The sequence below is a fragment of the Dasypus novemcinctus genome, chromosome 3 (assembly GCF_030445035.2).
Source record: "Dasypus novemcinctus isolate mDasNov1 chromosome 3, mDasNov1.1.hap2, whole genome shotgun sequence".
NCBI lineage: Eukaryota > Metazoa > Chordata > Mammalia > Cingulata > Dasypodidae > Dasypus > Dasypus novemcinctus.
In genome coordinates, this window is record NC_080675.1 from 92836341 (window position 1) to 92862587 (window position 26247).

At 46.2% G+C, this 26247-nt stretch overlaps 1 protein-coding gene across 1 annotated transcript in view; it reads left to right on the forward strand.

Moving 5' to 3' along the window:
* The window catches only part of SLC7A8 (solute carrier family 7 member 8), a 51102-nt gene that overhangs the window by 7862 nt on the left and 16993 nt on the right, over positions 1–26247 (forward strand). The window contains exons 2-3 of the mRNA XM_004474547.4: positions 8705–8909; positions 9851–10002. Of these exons, the coding sequence (XP_004474604.1) occupies positions 8705–8909; positions 9851–10002 (357 nt within the window). The remainder of the gene's footprint in view (positions 1–8704; positions 8910–9850; positions 10003–26247) is intronic.

The following is a 26247-nucleotide window of genomic DNA, read 5'->3' on the forward strand; positions in this document are numbered from 1 at the left end:
TGCTGCTGTTGAGTAGGGGGCATCTAGAAAAGTGGACACAAGCAAATAATTCCAAGAGGACATTTTGAACTATGGGAAACATCCACCATTCAGGAATCCAGGGTCTAGGAACTGTTCCCTTCCAATTTGTCCCTCCCTGCTGGGCACACTGAGCAAGAAGGACCCTGCTTTGTTCCCCTCCCAGCACCGGCCTCCAGAGGAGACCCCCGAGGCCCTGCTCCCTGAAGATCTGGCAAACCACAGACTATTCCTGGGCCAGGGATGGGCCACAGGATTCGGGATTATTCCATAAACACTCACTGAACATATTATAAACTAGGCCCTGATGAAATTTGCTAGCACTGGTGAATTTCATTTCTAAGAAGCAAAATAATCCCTCAAATCTATTTTAAGCTGTTTTATTTATAGAACGAGTGAAGTTTGAACTGAAAAGCTTTATCGATCACATCTTGTCCCTCATCCTTTGTCATGAACACAGCCTTCCCAGTGGTTTGCTCCCTGCTTTAAATATCCTCGGCATGAGGAGTGACGTCACCCCTGGGGAGAGGATTTGACAATATGCCTGAAGATATACCTGGCAACCTCACATTGAGCTGCAGTTTGCGAAAGCAGACTACTAGAGACAGTACCATTGGGGCAGAATTATTAGGGTTTTTTTCTTACCTATATATATATACACACATACATTTTTTTAAGGTGCTTGTCTATATACCTATAAAATGATAAAGGCTTTAGCTGCTTCTTTTTTTTTAGTTGGCTTTTATTTTATATTTTTATTATTCTTAAAGAAGCTTTAGATTACATAAATGTTACATCAAAAATATAGGGGATTCCTATATACCTCACCCCCTCCCCTTCCCACAATTTTCTCCATTAACAACATCTTACATTAGTGTGGTACATTTGTTACAATTTATGAACATATGCTGAAGTATTGCTATTCACCATTGTCTGTAGTTTACATTATAGTTTACACTTTGCACTACACAGTTTTATAGGTTTTGACAAAATGTATAATGACCTGTATCCATCATTACAATGTCATGCAGGACAATTCCAATGTCCCCAAAATGCCCCATGTTACATCTGTTCTTCCCTCTCCCTGCCTCAGAACCTCTGGTAACCACTGTCTTTATATCAATGTTACCAGTTCTTCCGTTACTAGAATAATTATGTCTACTTTAGTCCTTAGTTATATTCCCCCCTTATGTTTGTTCATTCCTCAATCTTGAGGATTTGGGAATGGTGATGCCCACTCTGTTTACAATTGAGAGGGGCTTAGATCTCATGGAGCAGATGGGTGGAACTGTCTTGCTTGCAGTTGTAGATACTCCCTGTTTTGGGGGATGGGCATTGCCCATCATCATCCTTTTGTTAGTTGCCCTGGGTGAGTCCAGTGAACTGGAGAGTTGGTGTTGGTTGCAACTCTGCTGAGATTCAGGGCCAAACTGCCATATGAAATCTGGAAGATTTAAATCTCTGGGACATATATTTAATGAGTATAGTGCTAATTATAGGTTCAAATAAAAGGGGCAGAACATGTGTAGGAAAATTATAAATGGATCCAACTCTGATACATTGAGGAGGTAACTTGTATATTTCAAGGTAAGGTCCACTGACAGGGTGCCAAAAACCTGGAATTATCTCTGCTGCCTATAGTGTCCAAATATCTCTAGAGCCCTCAGGAGCACCCCTGCTTGAGACATTGTTTACTGCAGCAGTCAGTGAGCTCCTCCTTAGATGTGTATGAGCATAATCTCTGAAATGACCTCCCAATTCACTTTGAAATCTCTTACCATAAAAACACATTTGTATTTAATATTTACCCCTTTTGGTCTAGGTCTTTTTCTAAATGCATTGCTAGTTGGCACTTGGTAATAATCCCTCAGTGCCAGGGAGGCTCATCTCCAGGAGTCATGTCCCATGCTGGGGTATGGGGGACTTTAGCTGCTTCTAAAAAGCACTGTTCTTCACAGCACGTTTGGAAAGCAGCTGATATAGGCAGTTGGGTTGCCTTAGGGATAAGAAGGTAATTGTTAAGGGGCCCTGCTGCTGGAAGTGGAACCGCTTGTAATGAAATTTTCCATGATTTGCATCAATGCATGGTGAGAGGGAACAATCATTGATGATATAGCAGAAGAAGATGAGCGTTGGAGATAAATTTTAGGTTTGCAAACTGTTTCCCCATTTACAAACTTTGGTATCTTGAACAAATTACTTAGTATACTGACCTGTAAAATGGGAGTTTCTGGTGGAATATTAAAGTGAAGTCCTTAGCCTGTGGTAAGTGTGAAATGAATATTGGTTTCTTTCTTTCCTTGAGCTTGTCTTTCACCCCATCCCCAGTTGCTGCCCCTCCTCCCCGCCCCCAACATTCACTAATTCTGGTTCAGAAATTTAGACTGGACAGGAGTGTTGAGAACTAACCAATTTCACCAAAGTGACTTGCTTAGTGACTGGTTGTTTTTCCTTTTCTCTTTGTTGATTTGAGCCTATTTGCTTGCTCATCAGCATAGTCTCATGCTTCCCTTCTTCCAAGAAGCCTTAGTCCAGCCAAAGCCTGTGACCTTTCTGTTCCTAATATCTACTAATCTATTGCCTGTAAGCATTCATGCAACTTCTGACATACCTGATGTTGTCAGCTCTTTGTCCACATGCATGATCTTGTCTTCTCTACACCATTCCGGGAGGGCAGGAACTTCAGGGATTAATCAGATGTTGATACCCAGGCACAAAGATAAACCCGGGTTTCTCAACTGTGGCCCTGTTGACCTTTGCACCAGAAAATTCTTTTTGGTGGGGGGCTGTCTTGTGCATTGTAAGATGTTTAGCCAAATAACCAGCCTCTACTTACTACATGCCCTCTCCCCCAAGATTTTTACAGACATTACCAGATGTCCCCTGAGGGGCACAATTGCTCTCATTTGAGAACCACTGAGGTAAACAAAGTCTCATTGCTGGTGCCTGGTTACTGGCTAGGCAGGGAGATGCTAAAGGCCACATGTAAATCCTTAATGGGCATATTGGAAGGCTCAGCACTCCTAGCTCCTCGGGCTATGGTGAATGTCTTTCAGTGGCTGGTGGGTGGTAGTTGACTCCATCTATTTCATTAAAAGTCCATGTATGAACAAGTGCTTTCCAATTACCTTTCAAAGCAAGCATGTACAGAGTAGGTGCTTAATAAATACTTCTTGAGATGCAATTAACTGCTGCCCGCCCACCTGTGGCATCTAAAAATTATACCTAGACAAGTGACTCAGAGAATGCTTCATGGTCCTGGCTGTACAGTGCTGTTTCGGAGCCAAGGCCTCCAAGGCAAACCCATCACATTCTTCCAGGGCTGGTCTCTATCCCATCTGCTTGCTACAAATCCTAGTAATTCTTGTATTTGTTAGCATTTCATAGATTATAAAGTGCCCCCACATATATGTGAGCTCCCTTGATCCCCACAGCAATCCTGTGAGGTAGGTAGGGCAGGAAAAATTATCCGCATTCTGCAGATGAAGGAAGTTACTCTCAGATCTCACACTACTGAGGGCAAAACAAGGACTCATTGTCTCCTCTGACTGGTGCCCTTTCTACTTTTTCAGTAAGGAATCCAGGGTAGCAGAGTTCTGCAGTGCCTTCCTTATCTCTGTTCCACAGGAAATGGCAGCTCCACAGTCTTGACCTGCCCCCACCCCTGAGGTAGCTGGTTGCACAGTCCTGGTGGGCAAGTGTGCAGAGGCTAAGAGGCATGGTAGGCTTCCAGGCCTGCTATGTGGATCAGAGCCCGTTCCTCCATGCACCAGACCCCGTTTCCATGCTGCTCTCCCCATCCTTGAAGCACTCTGAGATCCTCCTGGCCAATTTATACAAGAGGCACAAAGAATTTTCACCTCACCTCTCTCTAAACATCATGGAGTGGCCAGAACCTTCGAGACCCAAGAGGAAGCTGTGGCTAGATTTCAAGGATAGCAGGAGTTAGTAAAGAAGGCCAAAACTTTTTGGATCTGAGGGTCTGTAGGCATTAGAAGTTCAAAGCCCTAGGAAATTCTTTGACTACATCATTCTAGTGTGGACAGGCCTGGATTTAAGCAATGCCTTAATAGAGAGTCACTGGTGTATTGGACTACAGGTGGGGAAGTTAGTTATTATTCATGCAAATAGGGAATTTTTTCAATTCCAGCTATTTTTCCAGTGAAGACTTGCCCATGGGTACAACTTGGCCCCCTTTTAATGGCATGATTGGCTTGGCATTTCTTTGACAGAACAAGCCAAGCTGGGCCTCATTGTCCAGGCATCCTAGGATCCATTTTCCAAAGATGATTTTCATGATAAGATGATTAATTTATTAATTGAGGTGGAGGGTGGGGGAGGATTGAAACGCTGACCTCAAGGGCCTTGGGAATAGCAGACAGGTGTGCATCTCATTCTTAAATGACTTTATAGATAATGTGTCTGAGAGTAAAACAATGGAGAAAAAAAATCCCCACAGTAATCAACTTTGTACTTACATCTCTGTGAGAAAGCTATAGAAAAGTCCTTCCCCAGTTCTCCTTTTTTCAAAGACACTTCAGGAAAGTCTCATTTGGACAGGGTCCAAGTCTAAAACCCTGCAGTTAAAGTGTCTGTTGTGCAATTTCTAGAGGAGAGGCAGCATGGAATTGTGGAAGTAACCCTGGGCCAGGAGTCCAAGGACTTGGCCTCCAGTCTAGGCCCTGCTACTTAGGACGTGTGTACCTTTGATCAAGTTTCTTCACCTCCCTGAGCCTCCATTTTCACAAAAGGTATAGTAGGAATGATAGACTTGGTCTGCACACCTAAGAAAGTGAGAATCAAGTAAGATAATGACACAAACATTCTATAAATCATCAGACAGTACTGCTATAGCAGAAAGACATCAGATCTGCGTTCCAACTCTTTAGTAAGTGCTTTCTGTGAACCATCCTCATTGCCTACAGAGGAGCATGTAAAACAGACTCCAGTTTACATAGAAAGGTCTTTTGTCTTTTGGGAAAAGCTTGAGGCTGTGATGAGAATTGAGGTTCAAGTAGGTTGCTCTACTCATTTACCTATTTACACTGGACATATTTCACAGGATTTGGAGGTTCCAAAGAAACAGATGTATTAAATGCTTTGTGAAAATAAACTCTGGATTGATGGCGAGTGTTGCTTCATTTGGCAGACACTTCTGAAGTGCCTACTGTGTGGCACTTCACAGGTAAAGGAAAGCAGCACAGTTCCTGCTCTCCTAGAGCTTTCAGTCTAGCAGGAGAGATAAATATTAATCAAAATATCACACCAAAGATTGTATATGGTAGGCATTCTTTTTGAGTAAATGACTCTTCTCTCTGTTCCAGAAAATAGTTCTTCTATGAGGGATGTTCCTACCCCCCTGCAGAAGTTCCAGAGGCTGCTAAAATGGAAGAACTATTATCTGATTCTGGTTTTCTAGGTAGTGGCTTCCTAGAACCAGGGAGAGGCACTCTCTCCTTCCCTGTCCCCTAATGCTAAGTTTTGACTAGCATTGCTCCTTTTTTTTTTTTTTTAAGTGCTTATGTTTGTCATTTTAACTTTGTCAAAATTAAGATTGTTTAGAACCAGGTATAACTCAGTGGTTGAGCGCTTGCTTCCCATATACAGAGTCCCAGGTTCAATCCCTGGTACCTCCTAAAAAATAATAAAATTGGGGGAAGAACCCAGGTTTTATAAAATGAGGACTCTTGTCCCAATGTCAAACTACTGTGACCCTCACAATCACTCCAGTAGCTCCATGTAAGTTACATTAACCAAGAATAACCCCCCAAAGGCTGCTGTTGAATATCCCCTGTTCAGTGGCTCCTGTGGCCCAGAATGAGGAAGAGCGCGCACACACTATGGAAATGTCAGGAAGAGCAGGAGTTCTTACTGATCCCTATAACAGTGTTTGTTTTCCAAGAACCTTTAGTGGAACACTGACACTTCATTCCTGAGAAGATCAGATCTTTTAAATAACATCCACCCCTACTTTCCTCCATGAGACAGACATTCCTAGCTCTAGGAAATACCTAGCTCTTCTCCCCTCCCTTTTCAGCACCTGAGAGCTCAAAGTCAAACCTTGTTTTTAAACTGGTATTGATTGTTTTTCCAACCCTTTGAGCTAGTTTTATAACCCTAGTTCTATTGCTTTCTTCTTGGCTGGCTTTAAAATGCCCTGTGGATCACTCTTTCGATAAATTCCTGCTAGGCAAGGAGTTTACTATCATTTTTCAGCAATAATAGAAATCTCTCTCCCTCCCAGCACCTGGTATCTTCCAGGGAGCAGCATCACATGTAGTCTGGCAGGTGAAGAGTTCATTTAACAGGTGAGTCCTGGGATACTACATGTAGGTCTTTCTGTCCCCACTAAGCTGACACTTCATACAAAGCACATATGGGGACTGGTTGAGGAGAGAGGAAGGCTGAAAGATGTCCTCACTCCTATCCTAGACCTTAAATAAACATGCAAAAAAATGAAAACCCACTACAAACTGGTGGCACTTATCTCATTTTTCTGTCTTTTCTCTGCCTGATATTTACGTCACAAATGTGAAGATCAGGGATTGTTTCTTCTCTTAGTTGGATAACAGCTCTGTTCTGTTAGGGTAAACTGTTAGCACCAAGAGAAAAAAAGGCATGTTTGAGACAGAAATGAGCTTCCTTTGACTCCATGCTTTCTGATTCTGTATTTCAGTCTCCCTGGTTATTGTGGCTTTTATGCCCCTCTGGATCCCCTCTCTCTCCCATTACTCAATGCATGCCGTAATTTCTTAGTTTTTTTAAGGGGTAGCATATTCTGCATCCCAGAGGAAGAGAAAGTTATTCCTTTCAGGAAATGAATAGGGGAAGTTGATGTGGCTCAAGTGATAGGGTTTCCACCTACCACATAAGAGGACCCCAATTCGATCCCTGGGGCCTCCTGGTGAAAAAGAAGAAGAGAAAGCATGCCTGCATGGTGAGCCAGTGCCCACGCAGTGAGCCAGTGCCCGCACAAGTGAGTCATGCAGCAAGATGATGATAAAACAAAAGAGAGACGAAGGGGAGAGTCAAGGTGAAGTGCAGTAGAAACCATGAATTGAGGCGGCGCAGCTGACAGGGAACCTCTCTCCACATCAGAGGTCCCCAGGACCAAATCCCAGTCAATCCTAGAGGAGAAAAGTGAAAAAGAGAAGACAAAAAGAAATAGAAAAGATGATACAGCAAATGGACACAGACAGCAAAAACAGCAGGGCGGGGGAAGGGGTAAGGGGAAAATAAAAAAATAAATCTTAAAAAAAAAAAAGGAAGTGAATAGCCTCTTCTTTTCCCATTTGACTGCAATAGCTGCATGTGTGGCAATTGAATTTTGGTTTAGAAATGATTGTGTCAGGACTGGACTAAGGTTGAGTTATGGATGAGATCTGAAAGTCAGTTTCTAAAAGTTGAGCACAGGCTCCTATACTCTCTATCTTGTTTATCCCAGAACTGGTTCCAAATGGCTGAAGAGAGATAGTGGAGATTTGAGATGTCTTCAGAACACTGTCAAATCCAACTGGCCTCATAATACTCCAACTCTGCATTTCTCCCTGGGCCCATTTATTCTCTGCTTCTCCCCATAGGCAGTTAGTGGTGCAGCCCACAGGGCAAGAAGAGAAGGCTTTCAAAGCATCCATCCAGTGGGCCTTCACTGCCACAATAAATGAGCAACAACAACCAAAACATGGGAAGAAGTATGTCAGGAGCTGCCCCCACACTTCTCCTCCCCTGTCCAACACACCAACCACTCTGTCCTGGCTGCTGCCTCACCTCTCGAAAGAAAACCAGCCCTTTGAAGCAGAAGTGGATTAGCGGAAAGTGCTGGATTAAGTGTCAGGAGACCTGGCTTCTAGATCCAATTTTACCCATCAGTAGCTGTGGAATTTTGAGGAAGCCACTTAACTCTTCTATGTCTCAGACTCTTGGTTTGTAAAATAGTGGCAGAAATAGCTACCCTTTCTCCTCCTCCTGAACTCCATCAACTTATGAGGGTGACATAAGACAACAGAGGGGAATGACCTTTGGAAGAATATAGCACTGAGGCTTTGCACGTATCGCACCCTAAAATCACTTCCAAACCATGAGAACTGTTTTTATAGGGCCATTTTACAGGGTGAGGCTATTGCATCTAGGGAATAATATCCAAGCTCATAGATCTTGAAAACCCCCAGTCTTGGGGTGTGTCCACAATCTGTCCCAAAGGTATTGCCCATCGGCTCAGTTTGAAGCTTCTGTCTGAGAGCAGTCCACCCTTCCAGCCCTGCCGTTTTCAGTCAGTCTTGTGATCCTTATCACTTTGGATGGACCACGAGTAGCCCAGTCAGTGGACCCTGGGATCCAATCCCTGCCCCACCACATAATACTCTGTGGGCTTGGGCTGCTCACCCCCTATCTCTGAGACTCCTCTGAAAAATGAGAGAAATGCTATCTGGCTCCAGAGGGTTGTCGTAAGGAATAAACAAGACATGTAAAGTATCTGACCAATTTCCTATCTCAGTTCATGTCAGTTCTCTTCCCCTCCTTTACCAGACTTTTAGGAAGAATTATTTCTCAATGCATCTGCCTGAAGATGATTTATGAATCCCCAGGGCATTTTAGAATCAGAGATGAGAGTGCCCCTGCAAATGTCAGTCCTGCCTGCTGGGCTGACACTGCCTTCTCTCCTTCTTACCCTTGGTTCCTCGTGCAGGGAACATTATCGGCTCTGGAATCTTTGTCTCGCCAAAGGGTGTGCTGGAGAATGCCGGCTCAGTGGGCCTCGCGCTCATCGTCTGGATTGTGACAGGTCTCATCACAGCGGTCGGAGCTCTGTGCTATGCCGAGCTGGGTGTCACCATCCCCAAATCTGGAGGGGACTACTCCTATGTCAAGGACATCTTCGGAGGACTGGCTGGGTAAGAGGATCTGTGGATGCCTGAGGGCTAGGGGAGAAGAAATATAGTTCACAAAGAGGTCAGATTGGAGGAGGCCTAGGCCATGGGTTTCCAATCACCAGGGTGACAAAGAGAACAAGAGCATTTCTCTGTTGCTCCATGTCTGTAGCGTTGTGTCCCCTTGATACTCCTGAAAGCGGTAGGGGGACCTGGTTTGTAATTTTATCTCTGTTGATCTCGGTGGGCAAGCTTCTGTAAGTGGAAGCAGATAGAGCTCGGCGACCACATTGACCACAAACTCCCAGGGAAAGCACATCACAAAAGCCGAGTCCTTTTATCTTGATTAATAACACTGATGGCCTGAAATATGGAAAATCTCCTCTCACATCACCAAGGGTAATGGCCTCCTTCTAGAGCCAGGCCCTGCTCTTCAGTTTCCCCGACTTCTGTAGCTGCCGTGGAACTCCTCAGCCCTCCCCAAAGGGCTGAAAGTTGTGGAGGACATGGCCCCTGCAAACCTCGGTCCTGTGCCTCCCCTGGCAGTTGCTTAAGGAGGCACACCCTCGGCATGTCCTGGCTGTCAGAATTGGGGATTGCCAACTTGTTTTTCCATCACTGGGTGCTGGGGGCCAGCATAGTAGAGAAGAGATGTTCAAAGGAGAGGGGGAAGAGAAGGGATGCCAAGACCTGTGCCAGTACTAGTTGAAACTTAGCTGTTCACTCTTAAACCACTTTATTGTCATTTCAGAGGGCTGGGTGTCTCATTTGAAGGCAGCTGTTCTCCTCAGCCTCCCTGTAAATGAAAAAGGAAACACACCCCTTAACCTCCCTCCCTCTCCTAAAGGCCGCCCTGTGACTTGTCCAGACTTTCCCCTGATGAAGTCTGAATCCTGCCACTCTGGGGGAAGGGGCGGGGGTCTCTATCGCTGTTCCAGGTCAAGCCCTATCCTGCTCCCCTTCAGGTTCCTGAGGCTGTGGATCGCGGTGCTGGTGATCTACCCCACCAACCAAGCTGTCATCGCCCTTACCTTCTCCAACTACGTGTTACAGCCACTCTTCCCCACCTGCTTCCCCCCGGAATCAGGCCTTCGACTCCTGGCTGCCATCTGCTTATGTAAGTCTCATCTGGGCCTTGCTCTCAGGACACCCCTTTTAGACTTTCTGGTGCCTTTGGATGAATGGATTCTGCATACAATTGTCTGGTGTTTAAAAAAAGAATACTTAAGATGTTGCTCAGCAGTACAGTCATTTTCACTGGTGGGATTCTTTGCACAAAGCACTTTCACCTATATTTTCTGACTTGAGCTGCTTTCAGTAAGCTGGGCCAGTATTAAGTTTGTCATGGAGCAGATAAGGAAACAGGGAGCCAGGCTAGTGACTTACCCAGGATGTGGGCCCTTGAGGGGACCCTTCTCTTGGATTCCTTCTCTTGACACTGCACCATGCTGTGCTGGCTGCTTCCGGCTACTCCTGGGAAGATTTTTCTGGCTTTATACCTTTACCTCCACCTACCAGCTCACACTTTTTTAAATCTTTGGGAAGAGAGTGTGAAAAGTGATTTGGGGATAAAAGCATTGCTAGTGAGCAGGTGTAGCTCAGTGGTTGAGTGCCTGCTTCCCATGTACAAGGTCCCAGGTTCAATCCCCAGTACCTCCTAAAAAAAAGTCATTGTTCATGTGCCCTGCCCTTGATGAGTTTGCTATCTAACTGGGGAGAAGAAAAGCCATGGAGACCAATCCTGTGGTTGGAATTACAACTACAATAAAAATGCAGAGAAGGAAAAAGATCTCGGTGAGTTAGAATAGGTTAAAGAAGTTCTGCAAAGCTGTATTTCTAAGAAGTCTCAATGTTTAATCTCTGATACCAGAGTTCTCAATGGATTGGGGTATTTTACGTCTTTCCAAAAGCTAATAACTCATGTAAAAAACTGGATATGTTTCAGAGGCTCTGGATCAAGAGATGTTTTGGTGCCCTCCTTCTCCCCGCTTCCAACACATACACACTTGGCTGAAGGTGGTGACCATCCTGGCCACACCCCTTCCCAGGTCCTTTCCCACATTGAAAAGCAGAAGAGGTCTTTCGCAGGTCCTGACACTTTCCTTCTGTCATGCTGGTGGGGGTGGGTGATAGAGGGATTCCCCCACCCACCCCAATAGCTGGGACCCAAGAGGTGGTCTCCTTGGCAAGTGTGCCATCTTTGGATGGGTGTTCAGCCCTGGGATAGACCCCACCTCCCAGGTGGGTGGCACTGCAGAGCCATTGCTTGGGGCATTTTCCTTGTTGTCCATCAGGTCTCACAGGTCTATAGGCAAGAAATGTGGCCTCCAGAGCCAGGCTGCCTGAGCCTGGGTCTCTGCTCCACTTTCGAATGGCAAGCTCTTCCTGGCCAAGTTGCCCAGCCGCAGTGTGAGCTGGAGATCGTAAAACCCTGCCTGTCCCCGGAGGTTGTTGGAAGGAGTGCATGAGATCACAAATGTGAGGCCCTAATGACAGCGTCCTGCCAGTCACTGAGGCTGGGCTTGGGGAGTAAGCTGCTGGGGCTACTTCACCCTTGCTTATGAGTAGGGGGCAGTGGGGGCATGGGAATGCAGGAGGAGTTGGTGTATCTGTCATCAGGCAGGTTTATGTAGTGGGCAGGGAACCACATAAGGGCCAGCTGCTGCTATTTCAGCATCTCGTGCACAGACACAGCTTCCTTTTTCCTGCTGATGCTGCCAAAAATGTCTCAGACGAGAGGCCACCCTTAGCCTCCAACTAGAAAGCAAAAACCCTGAAGCTGTCCAGGCCTTCCCCCAGGGAGAGGAGCCAGGCCACAGCGTGGAGTTTCCTGGGCTGCTGGACCCTGTGGCTTCCTTGGCATTCACCAAACCCCCAAGGTAGTTTAGCCCTTGTCTGAAGACCCATGAACCTCCGCCTCTGGCTCCAACCTTCCCTTCCCACTCCACCCCTTTCCCCCAGCAGATAAGAATCACTTCTGCCTGCAGCCCAGCTCCAGAAAGTCAGGTTGCACACACTCTCCCTCCGTAGCCTTCCCCAGACCTGGACGCTGTTAGCACCCAGCTAGGGGGAATTCAGAAATGCTTGCTAATGACAAAAATGACAAGATCTTCCCCTTTCCCAATTCCTGCTGTCAAAGGTTCAATAAAGTATACCTGGTCTGTGCTCTGTCTGCTACATAGACCTGCAAGGAAGTTATCTCCAGCTTAATGGTGGTCAGTCCAGTCCTCTAAAGACAGGAATTTTTTTATTTCCTGGCACTACATGTTCAAGTATCTTTCCAACTTCATAAGCAGAAAAATCCTCTTAAACTCTTCTTATTCCCAAGCTCATTCCTCCTTATTTCCTTTAGAGGAAACAGAAAACAGCTCCTCTCCTCGCGCTCTGCACTTTCCCTTTCCTCCCAGATGCCTTGGCTGCGCGGAGCCCCCAGCTCCCCTCCCTCGCAGGGGGCACATTTCTCTCCTCTTCTTTAGACAGGACCCTCCCAACTGCTTTGTGTCTGTGTACAAAGGTTCTGTTTTCTAGTTTAATAATTAGATTTTTTTTTTAACACACATCTATAAGCTCCTCAAATCTTCTCTTCAAATATCTAGGAAAACAAGAACCAGGCTCTCAGGCAGGCTTGGTGGATGCCATCTCTCATTAAATGCTGATATCTTTTATTCTGACACCCCCATACCTATCCCACCCCTACCGTCATCCACCCCATCCCATCTTCTTAGCAAGTGCCAGGAAAGCCAGCGGAATAAGACAGACCCAGCAGTCTTTGGAGGTAGAGCCCGGAGTGGCAGGTCTAGCCATTTTCTCCAGGGTAGCAGTAGAGCTTGGGTATGGTATGGATGGATTTACATGTGAAACTCTGTTTTCTGCTTTCTCATTTGGGCCTGCTGAGGACGGGCTCCATCTGCTTTGGCCTTAGAGGTTTGGAGGGAAGACTACCCCTCCGTGGAGAGGTCACTGGTGCGTGATGGAGAGCTTCCGGTTCAGGGAGCCAGAGCCCAGGGCACAGAGCCCAGTGCGAGCGTCCGCATGGCAAAGCCTCTGGCTGGGATTTGCTGTTGAGAGGGAGGAGATGAGGTCACCTTTGATTCCACCGAAGGGCTGCTTTGGAATAGAGCCGAAGAGAAATGATGGTGGGATGGAGGGGCAGGAAGAACCTGCTGTAACTGGCTTGCCTGCACAGAGCCTGGAGGGGTGGAGAGGAGAGGGAGAGAGGGAGAAGCAACTGCAGATTTGGATCACACTTACGCAACTGCAGCTGCTGCTTTGAGTTATTTTATTATTTAGGTCAAAGCTGATTATTCACTGCTGAGTCAGCAGAATATCTCTAGCCACCGGGTAGTAAAAAAAAAGAAAGCATTTTACATTTTAATTAAATGAAAAGTCTTTCTCCCTTCTCCAGAGCTAGCACATTAGCGGGAGGAGGGCGTTAGGAAAGAAAGGACTGGGAGGTGGTAGAGGTTGGCTTTGGGTTCTATGACTATATTCTCTATGTAAAAGATTCAAGTAATATGTAAAGAGAGTCAACCATGTAAACCTTCCCTCACCTTTTCAGCAGTGGTGGATAGGTAGCCTTACAGTTCTAAATAAAAGGCATCAATCTATTTACATATCTGGGTATACAAGCATATATATTGATAGGCTGTTTTCTGCAGTTTGCTCTTTATCATGTAATCACATATTTTGGCTGTTACTGGAGTTTCTAATTATAAACAAAGTGGCCTGAGTAGTACGGGGGGGGGGGAAAGTTAGATGTTCCTTTTGAGGATGACCTCTCCTACTCCCTAATCTGTGCATCTTGCTTCCTAACTCCGGTTTTCCTTTGGGGTATGTTTGTCCCCCCTTCTTTGGGGACTGGGCCACCTTTCCTTCAGGCAGCTCCTGACATCCTTTAACTCTTTCTGGCCTGGGGTCACATCCAGCATTTGAAGTAGAGGTCTTCCTGCTCTTCCAAAATGTCTTGCACTAAAGAAGCTCTGTCTCCTTGCTTGCCCTGAGGGGGGAGCAGGGCTGGAAAAGAAGGAGGGTAGAACCCTGCATGCATTTCACAAGTTTAAAGAATGCTTCTTATCTTCTTTTCTGTCTTTCACCCAGATTCCAAGAGGCTAGTTGTCCAGGGCTTCAGGTCTCTCCATCTTCCCTTTACTTAAGCTATTTGGAAGGGAAAGGACTCATTTTATGTATTTCTTCTAACGCTGAGTTACTCTGCAGTTACTTTACAGAAAACTTCCCCGTGTGAGAGGCAGAATGCTGTGATAAACTGGTATATGTTGTTTTGCAAATTGCTTACAAATTAATCCCATCATTCTTTGTGACATCAAAGAATTCAACCGGCTCTCCCAGCATCTAAACCCCTTAATCTCAGTTCATTTTCCCTTGAGGCTCCATCATCTCTAGCCCCAAATTTCTTATCCTTCACTAAATATCCATTACCTCATATACCTAGGCTCTGCTGACTTCTTGCCCTTCCCTACTCCCCAAAGAGTTCTAGGAGTGTCTGATCAGCCTCGTATAAATATATATATGGATTCATATGAACCCAGACAAATTCGTATGGCCTAGATTTGATTCCTATACATCCAAGCCCCTCTTTTTCTCTGTACATCTTCTAATTATCCAGCATTTAAAATATAAATGTATTGAAAATCTCTTGTTTTTGACTCAATGGTGAATTTGAATAAATCTTATTTTTCATTTTTATGATGCATTAAAACTAAAACTATTCTGTAAGTAGATTTTCTGGGAATAAAAGAAAAAACTGGAAATCCATCATTAATCAAGATATCAAGCTCCTACTTTGAGTGGAGATAAGGCATCATTTATACAGAGTCTTGGGAGAGATTAAAGTGTAGTGAAGAGACTGGTGTACAAACAAATAGGTATAGTACAATGTGATGAAAAGAAGTATATATAACTTGGAGAAAGATGCTTCAAAATTGGGAAGGACATGTGCGAAGGAGGGCTTCCAAATTGAGCTAAATCTTAAAAGGAAAGGAAGAAGGTTCCAGATGGGCATAAAGTAGGAGGGCAATGTAGAGGGAAGGACACAGGTAAGACTTGGGATCCAAGTTCAAGAAAAGCCAGTGCTTTTGTGTGGGTGGGACCTGGGAGAGTGACAGGAAATGAGACTGGACAGGTAGGCAGGAGCCAAATCTTGGAGAATCCTTAATACCATGCAGAAAAGAGCACATGTTATCCAAGGAATGGGGAGCCACTGAAGGCTTTTGAGCAGAGGAGAAACTTAATTAGATTTGACTTGTGTAAAGAAAAGATTGAAACATGAAGTAGCAAAACCAAGTTAGTAGGCTAAGCATTTGTCCAGGCCAGAGAGGCAGTAGCCTAAACTATAAAAGATGTAACAAGGGCAGAGAGGTGACAAAAACAAAGATTTAGGAGCAGAGTCAGCCAGACATGTTGGTTGAATGGCTGCTAAGGGGAAGGAATTCTAGTGTGTCTACAAATGAAAATGAAATGTTGCAGCTTAACTGTCTCCTATGATCTTGATGAGCAACAAGGAGGTGTCCTCGCTGCTTCTGCCTTCCATGTCCTCCCCACCTCCAGTCCTGAGGAGTGCTGAGTGGTTTCTTGCTGGAAGTCTTTCTCAGGGTGGTTACCCCAGGTACTGATCTTGGCACAGGGAATTTAGCAGCAAACCCCCCAAAAAATACTTTTTCTCTTTAGAAGTAGCAGCAGCAGAAAATCAAGCCCATTCTCTTCATGAGTATTTATTGAATGCTTTGATTTGTCCTTTATAAGCACCACAGGGGATACAGAATTATTCGATCATTATCAAATATTTGCATGTCTGTTCTGCTCCAGGCACTGTGCTAGGCCTGGGGATAATTTGTTCCCGTCCTAAGGAACTCACAGTCCAAGGGATGACTCCAACAAGTATACAGGAAATTTCAGTTCAAAGTGGTGTCACAAGAGGACAATATCCAGGGAGCTAGCTGGATATCGATTCAAGAGAAATGACGGCAGGGAAGTGGAGTTGAAGAAAGCCTTGGAGAAAGTAACATATACACTGAGGCTGAAAGATCAGTTCAAGATAGATAGGCAGTATCCAGCCTGGAGAGGAGGGTAGAATAGGATGGGTGGGCAGAATGTTCTGTCTAGAAGAATTAACATGTGCCCAGGTCTGGGGGCAAGAAAGAATACGGTTATATGGGGACTACAGGTGGTTCAGTATAGCCACAGCATAGACTGGGAGGTGGGTAATGTAGAAAGAAGCAGGGGCCCGTGATGAAGGGACTTATGAGCCATGCTTAAGAGATTGGGCTGTACCCTAAAAGCAATGGGAAGGCATTAAAGGGTTTCATACAGGGGAGGGACAGTATCATATTTATGATTTAGAAGAATCATGTTGGCTGCAATGGTAAAGAATGGATTGGAGTGAGGATTAAAATCAAAGACAAAGAGACTGGTTAGAATGCCAGGTTAGAGGTGATAGAGATATGAGCTAGGAATGGGGCAGTAGGAGTGGAGAGGAGAAATATTATCAGGCATTTAGGAGGTAGAATTGGCGGGACCTTGTGCTTATGGGTGAAGGAGTCAGGGATGACATGTGAGCTTTTTCTTGGTGAAATAAATCGAGGACAACATTGGATCATATTTTAATGTCTCCTCATTGGTATGGTTCATGCTGGGTTGAGTGGCACCTCTGTCTCTGCTGTCCTTCCTTCTCACCCTCCAGTATTTAAGATCTGTTGCTAGGACTGGAGAAAGGCATTCCCTGTGCTTTTGGACTTCACACCTAGAATAGCAGTGTAAATGCCCATTCTTTGGTGCCATTTCACCTCCTCTTTGCCCTACAAGGCCTCTGGACTATGACTTGTGGCTAAAGCCCTGGGAATGAAACTATTTCCATTATTTTCATTTACATTTCCATAACAGCAGCTCAGTCTTGCTTATACCATGCTTATACCATACCATAAAACAATGACTATGATCAGGGCAGTGCATTACAGTTTATATATCATAGTAAGTAGTTACATATATTGCAGAGAATTGAAGAGTTTTATGGAGGTCTTTTTCCCTAGAAATCCACTGGTATGGACACTTTGGTCCATTGGTCTAAATCCAGTCAATTCATAAACCAGTGTCCCACCCCCCTGGGCTGTCTGAGACGTTAGGGTCTTCTTTTTAGTTCCAATATGCTTTAATTCCTGGCCCAGATCACCTCCTCTTCTCTGACCCCTTAGAGTCTCTTCTATTTTATTTATTTACTTTTATTTTTATTTTTAAAGAAGTTTCAGATTATATGTTACATCGAAAATATAGGGGGGGAAACGGACTTGGCCCAGTGGTTAAGGCGTCCGTCTACCACATGGGAAGTCTGCGGTTCAAACCCCGGACCTCCTTGACTCGTGTGGAGTTGGCCCATGCGCAGTACTGATGCTCGCAAGGAGTGCTGCGCCACCGCAGGGGTGTCCCCCGCGTAGGGGAGCCCCACGCGCAAGGAGTGCACCCATAAGGAGAGCCGCCCAGCACGAAAGAAAATACAGCCTGCCCAGGAATGGCGCCGCCCACACTTCCCGTGCCGCTGATGACAACAGAAGTGGACAAAGAAACAAGACGCAGCAAATAGACACAGAGAACAGACAACCAGGGGAGGGGGGGGGAATTAAATAAATAAATAAATCTTTTTTAAAAAGAAAAGAAAATATAGGGGATTCCCATATAGCCCTTCCTAAAGTCTCTTCTGATCTCCAACTTTTACTCTCATACTGGGCTGAGCTAGGTGCTGAATTCTGCTGTTCAAAGGGTGTGCCTCCATAGCCCAAGCCCTGGAAATTGGGAGATTAAGGTCCTTATTTCTGGGATTTTGTGCACCCTCTCTTGGAAGACTAAAGACTGAGGTTCCCTGAAACAGGTTTTTCCTCAAGTCCAGCTTCTACTTTCCTTACTTTCTCCATCCTAGGAATGTCAACTCTCCCCTGGCCTTTTGTTGCTGACTCTCAAAGATCCAGAGACCCAGCACCTGTGATTTATGAAATCCTCATTAAATGTGTCTGGTGAATTTTTAAGGGTTAATGTGACATACCAAATGTATATCATATATACCAGAAGACTCAGAGTGAAATCCAGTGGTACTGGGAGCTTTCAGAGAAAGAAGAAAGGGCAGGATTGTTTTGAGAATTTAGCAAGTTTGAGCCCTGGCTGCCCACGGAATTGGGTTACAACTGAACCAGTCTTGGGAATTTTGCAGCCTGGGTCCAGGTTTATAAAGAATCAGACCTTACAGATCCCACAAACTTTCCAATCTGAGAAGCAACCAGGCCTCCCAAGACCCACACCCTCTTCTCCAAGACTGACTAGGAGGGAGCTGGGCTAGTCCTCCTGAGCTCAGGACAGACCCTACAAAACTGGCCCCAGTCCTCCTTGTCCTGTTTGTCTAGGCGGCCCTGGCCCTGTGAATTGGAGCGGGAGATAACAGGAAATTTTCAGGCCCAGGCTGGAAAAGTATTGAGAAGGATTAAAATGGGGCTCCCCAAGGTACTTGTGTGGCATGGCACACTGCGTCTGTCTCCCTGGCTTTCCAGGTGGCTTCAGTTTTTCTCTTCTCCTCCACCCCAGCCCAGAAGTCATGTTTAGCTAGTGCTGAAAGAGAGAGGACTCAGCCTTTGGAAAATGCTGAGCTGGGCGTTCAGCCTTCTTGGCTGAACTAAGTACTGGATGGTGGTGATTCAGCAGAAAGTACAGGTCCAGCAACTGGCACAGAGGGGATAGGATAAGAAGGAAGGGGAAGAGAGAGAGCCAGGAAGGGAAGTGGGGAGCGGGTGCAGCTGCCTGGGCAGGAGCTTAGCTGAACATACCCAGGAAAAGCTGTGTGGATTCAGGACCTCCAGAAGCACCCCACACCTCCTTGTGTTCCTCTTCCCGTGCTTGTGTCCTTGGAGGAGGGAGGCCCTTCCATAAGAGTTCAAGCACCTCCTCTCCTTGAAGGGGGTTCTGAGATTTCTAATATGTTGTCAGTGGTTTGAGATGAAAAGGCAGAGGAGGGCAAACTGTTACTGTAGCATGGTTGGCAAGATTTATGTAAAAACCAGACTCCCCATTGTGTACCTTATTGAAACTGGGATCAAAACTTTATTTATGAATAAGGGATGCTTTGCTTTATTTGATTGAGGTTGTTTTGATATTTTTCTTTGTCTTTCACCAGTCAAGTTATTTACACATACAGTATGCAAAGCTTTGTTTTAGGTGGCAGGGTGCCTGGAGACTCTTTATAATGTGGCTCCTCACCCCATATGAAAAATATCTTGGCCCCAGGTAAGCAGGGAGTGATGGCCTTTTGAGAGTTCCAGGAAGCTGGCTCTGTGTCTCCCACTTTTACCTCACAGTCCAACAGCAGGGGCAGAACTGGAACTTTATCAGAAGCCCCGGGTTGCATGCTTTAGAACTCTAGCAGGGCTTGGTGTTTTCTTTGCCTATCAGTGCCTCTTGGCAGCCGACACTGGTTACCTCCTAGATCTGGAAACAGCTGAGGTTAGACAGGCCAAGCCCCAGCAGCTTTTCCACAATTAGAAACACGTGCCCAGTTCCTTCTACGAGCAGAGGAGACCGCCAAGGAGGCCCCATCCGGCCTATCACAGAGCTGTTCATTGCGACGCCCCCTCCTGCAGGCTGGGTGCGCGCCACTGCTTCAGCATGGAGCACCCAGAGGCTGGCCTGAGGGGAATCGCCTTACCCATTTTGCTCCGGCTCCAGAAGAGAAGGAGTCAGGGATTCCTGGCGTGGCGGGCGGCAGAGAAGTACATACCCCGTCAAAAGGTGAGACAAAGAATCCAAGCTGTCTAGCAGGCCTAAGACTCAGGTGAAATTTACAGCTGTTTCAGAGAACTGGGGAGTTCCATCCCAAAAAGGTGCTTATTTTGAAGTTCTGGAGAGGAACAGGGTGTTCTGATTTCTGCAAAGTGGCATGACTACCTTCCCTCTCAGCAGCTGTCTGCTTAGTACATTCCATCTTTCTTTTTTCTCTGTCCTGGGTTTTCTGTTCTGCTTCTCTCAAGCTTTTTCTGTCTCTCATAATGATTTGTATTGTTTTTCCTTTCCCACCCACCCCACCCAGTTTTTCTTAAGCTCACTCTTTCCCGCTCTTCTTCACCAGCTGTCTTTATGGACTTTGGTCTGGATAATTTTTCCCCCCTTTCTACTGCCTGTTCTCACTTATCTGAAAAGACTAGGAGGAGAGGCCGGGGTTTGAAAATGCTAAGGGAAAGCAAACCTTTCCAAGCCACCTCCAGCGCGCTCCTAAGAAAGGTACAAGCCAGCGAGACCAAGAAATCCAAGTGGAGTTCCCAGAGTTCACCCGGAACATGGGATGGTGGCCTGGACAAGGGGGCCAGCAGGAGGGGAGCACACCCTCCCTGGCAAGAAACAAGTCTGCACGGGAAAGGCCTTTCTAAATTCCTGGGGAAGACGACGCAACTCACTTGGAGTAGTCATCTCAGTCTCCCCTTTTGCCTTATGGGGATCTTCCTGCTGCCCAGAAAGCAACCTGGGTTGGGGCCAGCCCAGGGTCTTCAGGTGGCAAACTCGGTGTCCCAAGTGGCACTGGCGGCAGTGACCATGGGTACCACTCACAGGAGCGAGAGAGAGAAAGGATGTGGGAGTGGGCAAAGGGAAGGAAGACCAACATATCCGTGATGAAAAGAGGGCTGGGGGTGGGGGTAAGCAGCTGGGAAGCGGTAGAGCGGGCCGGTCCTGCCTTTGCCACTGATTAGCTGGGACCTTACTCACATATAAAACAAAGTTCTGGGTCTGCTTTGAGGTCATCCTTGGATCTGGCATACCATGTGATGGAAACGTGCCTCTTTGTGGGAGGGCACAGGCCTGGAGCATCTGCCTCCAGTGCCAGGAGTGGCCTGCAAGGATAGCCCCAGCTGGTTTGTTCGTCTGGGCACTCTTTCTCTCCTAACAACCAGTCCAAACCCTTCTCCACATGGCTCCATCACAACTTCCACCCCATCAGACCAGAACAGTAGGGTTCATGAAACTGCGGCTGGCTTGGCAAAAGGAAGGAGACAGATTTGGGGATCCATGTGGAAAGTGTTCATGAAGGCACAAAATGACCCTTTGCTGACCCAGCTCAGTGAGAGGCCAGTGTCCTATATCCAAAAGAAAGGAGCATCTTGAAGAGAGTTATTCTGTGGCCTTTGGGGATAACCTGTGAATTGTGAGCTTTCTCAGGGGGAGGAGAACAGCCATGATATGAACTCCCACACACACATCATGGGCACCTACCTGCCCCATTTCATGGGGCTGTCCCATGACATAGCAAACCCTGTGTTAACCTCCTAGGACAGCACAATGGCCCCCCTGCACCCTTCCTGACATTTTCTTCATCAGTCTCTCCATCTGTTCATCCCCATTCAGCACACCTCAGCACCTATTGTGTGCAGTGTTCTACGATCTCAACACCATACTGCTGGCTGTGAGAAGAGCAGGGAAGATTCATTCTCCACTGACAGGGGTGTTGAGCAGCAGCAGTGCCTGGCTTTCTGCAAGGCATTCCTTCCAAGCATCCATAGACACTTCCTTCATAAGGGTGGGTGTAGTGCCCCCATAGTGAAGGGGGAATCCAAGCCATGGGACTTGCTTGAGGAAGGGCTCTGGGTTCCTGGTTCAGTCCCTTAGCCTTATGTTTACCAGCCCCACATCCCCTGTTCCATCCTTGGGCCTATGACCCCTGCACTTCCAGATGCTTGGGTTGAAGGGTCCCCAAGCAGGTTATTTGGAGAGGAGCATCCTCCTGAGAAAGTGGATAGGGCGTCCGCCTACCACATGGGAGGTCTGCGGTTCAAACCCAGGGCCTCCTGACCCGTGTGGAGCTGGCCCATGCGCAGTGCTGATGCGCGCAAGGAGTGCCTTGCCACACAGGGGTGTCCCCCGCATAGGGGAGCCCCATACTCAAGGAGTGCGCCCTGTAAGGAGAGCCACCCAGCACGAAAGGAAGTTCAGCCTGCCCAAGAATGGCGCGCACACACTGAGAGCTGACACAACAAAAAGAAACACAGATTCCTGGTGCCGCTGATAAGGATAGAGGCGGTCACTGAAGAACACACAGCAAATGGACACAGAGAGCAGACAACTGGGGGGGGAGGGGAGAAGGGGAGAGAAATAAATAAATAAATCTTTTTTAAAAAAAGAAAGTAAGGAAAAGGCTCAAGGGTAAATGAAGAAGTGCAAGATGTGGCCTAATTGTGTGATAATGGCCTTCCCAAAAGTCTCCAAATCAGCGGGTCCTGGCCCTTTGCCTCTGATTATCAGCACCATCCTGAACAAGTCACACCCTCATTCTGAGTTCCAGTGTCTTAGTCCATGAATAATAAAAAGAACCACCTGACATTTTATATAGCAATACACAGGATACTGAGTTTCCTTACAGAATTAGAGTGGACCCTACCTTCCTTTTACAGTTAGAAGGGAGGCACAACGAGTTTGACTGATGTGTCCAGGCGCCCTGAGAGTAAGTGACTAAGCTGAGAAGGGAAGCATGGCCATCAGAGCCCCTTCACGTTCTAAAGGTCTGTGATTCCTGGTGTCAGAGCAGCCTGTCAGGTCCCTCTGAGGGACCCATCTCAGCCTCCTTCCCTCCAATCTTCTAAACCTCCACCCCATTGTTCCCACTTTACTCCTTACACAAACTACTCTACACTCTACTTACTTGTTCTCCACTCAAAAAGGACACTTAGCAACCCACACGGGCATTCCCTCACCAGGTATTAGCAAGCAGAGCTGAGGGAAAGAGTGGTAAGGTCAGGGCCCTGGCACTGTGATGGTTTTGGGGACTTAAAACCAGTCGCACAGCCCCCAAATTCATCTGTAAAACTATCTGAATGAAGACTTATTTATTTGTGCTAATGATTCACAGATGTTCTATTTCAAAATAGGCTAAAGAGATTAATTTTAAATCACCTCTTTTAACCTATAGCCCATTAATTTAATATTAATTTGATTTAAAAATTCCCAAAAAAAGTCTTATTCCTATTCTTCCCTCCCCAGATGTATACTCTCTCAACCTCATGTGCCTTACCTCCTACTGAGTCGTTAGGTTGACTCAGTCTAGAAAAATCACAGACTGAGCTCTGCCAAAGTGTGTTTGTTGTTATCTACTCCAAGATAGTACATGGTATAGCTCTTTACCCTCCACCTCAAAGAATGAACTTAGACTCAAGACTCTGGAGTTTGCCTCTTGGCTTTCTGCCTGACTTCCTTTATAGCCTTTGATTTTACCTCTTGTCAGTAAAATTAGGAGACCAGCACCACTATGCAACAAAAGCACAGGAATATGTCTGTGGACCCCTTGGCACTTCACTGCCTTGTAAGAAGTTTGTGGCTCTCGAGTCTGTGTCTGTGTACATCTAGGTTATATTTGTGTACCTTAAGTGTATGTAGGAAACCAGAGGAGAACCTGGGGTTAGATGAAGAATGGATATTGTGAGTTGTCTTTTGCCCTGAATTTCTCCAAAGGAAGAATGAGAGAGGAAAAGTTCAGCTGGCATTATTCTAGGGCAAGCCTGTTTTGCCACTGTATTTGAATTACCAAGGGAAGAAAGAGGCAGTAATAATACTCTGGCAGTGGGATCCTGGGTATGTGTAAGAACTGAATGCTATCATGTAGGTCATATGGTCATTGACCGTAGGTCATTGGTGACCTCAAATTCACTGCCCACATGTGGTAGAGAGCCCCACCACTTCCTTTCTCCACCTTTCTGCCTGATATCCGCAAGGCCTGTGGGCAAACACTCCTTTGGGATCCCTGATATATGCTGCCTGGCTACTCTAAAAGTGTTTTTCTTTAAGGGTGTGTCCCCTGCTTTCTGGTTTTTCTGCATGGCATCTGGCCCTGTATTAGTTTCCTATTACAGCTGTAACAAGTTACCACAAATTTAGTGGCTTAAAAAAATTCAAATTTATTATCTTACAGTTCTGGAGGCTCTAAGAGAATTGTTTCCTTGTCTTTTCCAGATTCTAGAGGTTGCCTGCATTCAGTCCGTGGCTCTTGGTCCCTTTCTCCATTTTCAAAGGCCAGCGGCATAGCACCTTCACATCTCTATCCACTTATATCTATCTATCTATCTATCTATCTATCTATCTATCTATCTGTCTGTCTATCTATCTAATCATGCTGCATTTGTCATCACATCTCCTTTTCTAATGCTGACCTTCCTGCCTCTCTCTTATAAGGACCCTTGTGATTACATTAGGCCTACTAGATAATCCAGGATAATTTCCCCCATCTCAAGATCCTTGACTTAATCACATCTGCAAAATGTGGTTTTGCCATGGAAGCTAACATAGTCAGAGGTTCCGGAGATTAGGATGTGGACATCTTTGGGGCCATTATTCTGCCTACGACAAGTCCTAAGAGATCTGATACCATTGTCACAGGAAGGAAGTAAAGGAGAGACTTCTATGACGCCTTAGGGATCAAAATATGAGGGCCAGAGCTAGGCTGTCGCTGGGGGTGCCTTCTCTATAGGGAACAGGAGCTTGCCCACACCCTCCAGCCCTCTACAGCGAGCAAGTCCCAGGTCGGAGGCAGTTCTACATTGTCATCAGTCTGAGATGGACTCTGCATCTCTCTACCTTGCCCGTGGCTTTCCCATAGGCAGAAAACATTGAACCCACCTCTCTCACTTGGCAATTGAGAGACCTTGGGCCCTGGGCAGGGCACTAGATTGCCAGGCTCCGAGTTGCCCTCCCCCTGCCTGCTTTGTTCTTTCAATCTCTCCTATTACCTTGAGGTTCAGTTTTTAATGGGCAGATTAAGTAACAAACCCCTGATTTCAGTATCTTCTTGAAGTCTTGTCTTCTTGGTATCTTTTCATCTTTTTTTACCCAAGAAACAGAAAGGAAAACCAAAGAGAAAATAGAGGACAGTATGCCCAAGAAATACAGATAAGGCTGAGATTCAGTGAGGACCTCTGGAGAAGCAGCAGCCACCCACCACTGCCAGACTACAATGTACAAAAAACAGAGTCTTGGGCTTTTTTGTCCAGCTTGTCCAAAATTCTGAAATTCTCATGTTGCTAGGATCACTACCTCCTCTAGGAAGCATCTCTGATTCCCTGCACTGAGGTAAGGGCTCCTCATGGATACCTAACTTCAGTGAACAGCCAGCTCTACCACCACTGCATTGTTCTGTAGTCATCTTTTAGCTCACCCATCTTCCCTGTTTCACTGTCAACTTCCTGAGGGCAGGAAATTGTGTCTTATTTATAACTGCCCCACCTACCAGAGTGCCTAGCAGGTTTGTAGCTGATGTTGAATTGATAGGTGGTTGGATAGTTGAGTGATTGGATGGATGGATGGTTGGCTAGATGGGTGGATGAGAACCATCACATTTCAAGCTACAGTGGCCACTGCTCCCCATCTATATGTGACTTTCCTGAGGCCACTGTAACTCAGGCATACACAATTCAGGGTCTAACGGAGAAAAGAAAGAGGACATAGTCATCAGCAACAGAAAAGGGCACTGGGGAGCAGAAGGGCAGACGCAGATGCCTGAGCTGGGAAAGGGCTTGGCAAGCACCCGATGAGCGGTTAGCATTGCCTTCACTCTGACCTTTCTTCTCTAGATGGAGGCTCAGGTTTCAGCCTGATATGAGGGAAGCTGCCCTATGGTACCAGGAGACTGAAAGTATCCTCATTACCCTCAGTCACATGCTGTGATCACCCAACTGCAGGGTGAAGGGTCAGGCCTGGGCCTGCAGCCATTGTTCCAAGGAGATTAGGTATCACAGGCAGCCCACCTCCCTACCTCATTCTCAGAATTTCCCTTATTTCTGAAAAATGTCTATAAAAGTGAAAGGCTAAATATTAGTCAAGATCTGTGTTCTTATGAAGCTTTGGGGATAAGGTCAGGAAAGATAGAAGACATCCACAGGAGGTTGTTTGCAAAAGTATACCTGTCCTTCATATATCTCCAGTCATCTCCCAGGAATCCCCTGGAACTGACAATTTACAGGAGTCTTTCTGTCTGCCTTGACAAGGTCTGTCTTGTAATGAGATGGTTTTATGCTTACCATCCCAGCACAGAAGGAGGTGGCCAAGTACCCCCTCCTTTTGCTTGGTGTAGGAGGAATCTGAGTTGTCCTACTTTGCCCTTTTTTCCCTCCAAGCACTTTCTTGTCCCTCCCTGCCCTGGAGGAGGATAATTTTCTTCTCTGAGATGGTGATCTGGTCCCTTATTTGTAATCCTTACCTATCCCTAGCCACATGGGTTTGGTTTTCTAATCTTCCCTCCTTTCATAAATCAGTTTCCTGTATCCTTTTGACATTATTGCCTGTGTTCCTGGATTCCTGGGTGTGAGGGGCCCAGCCTTGTATCCAGCATGCCTCCGGGCCTGGG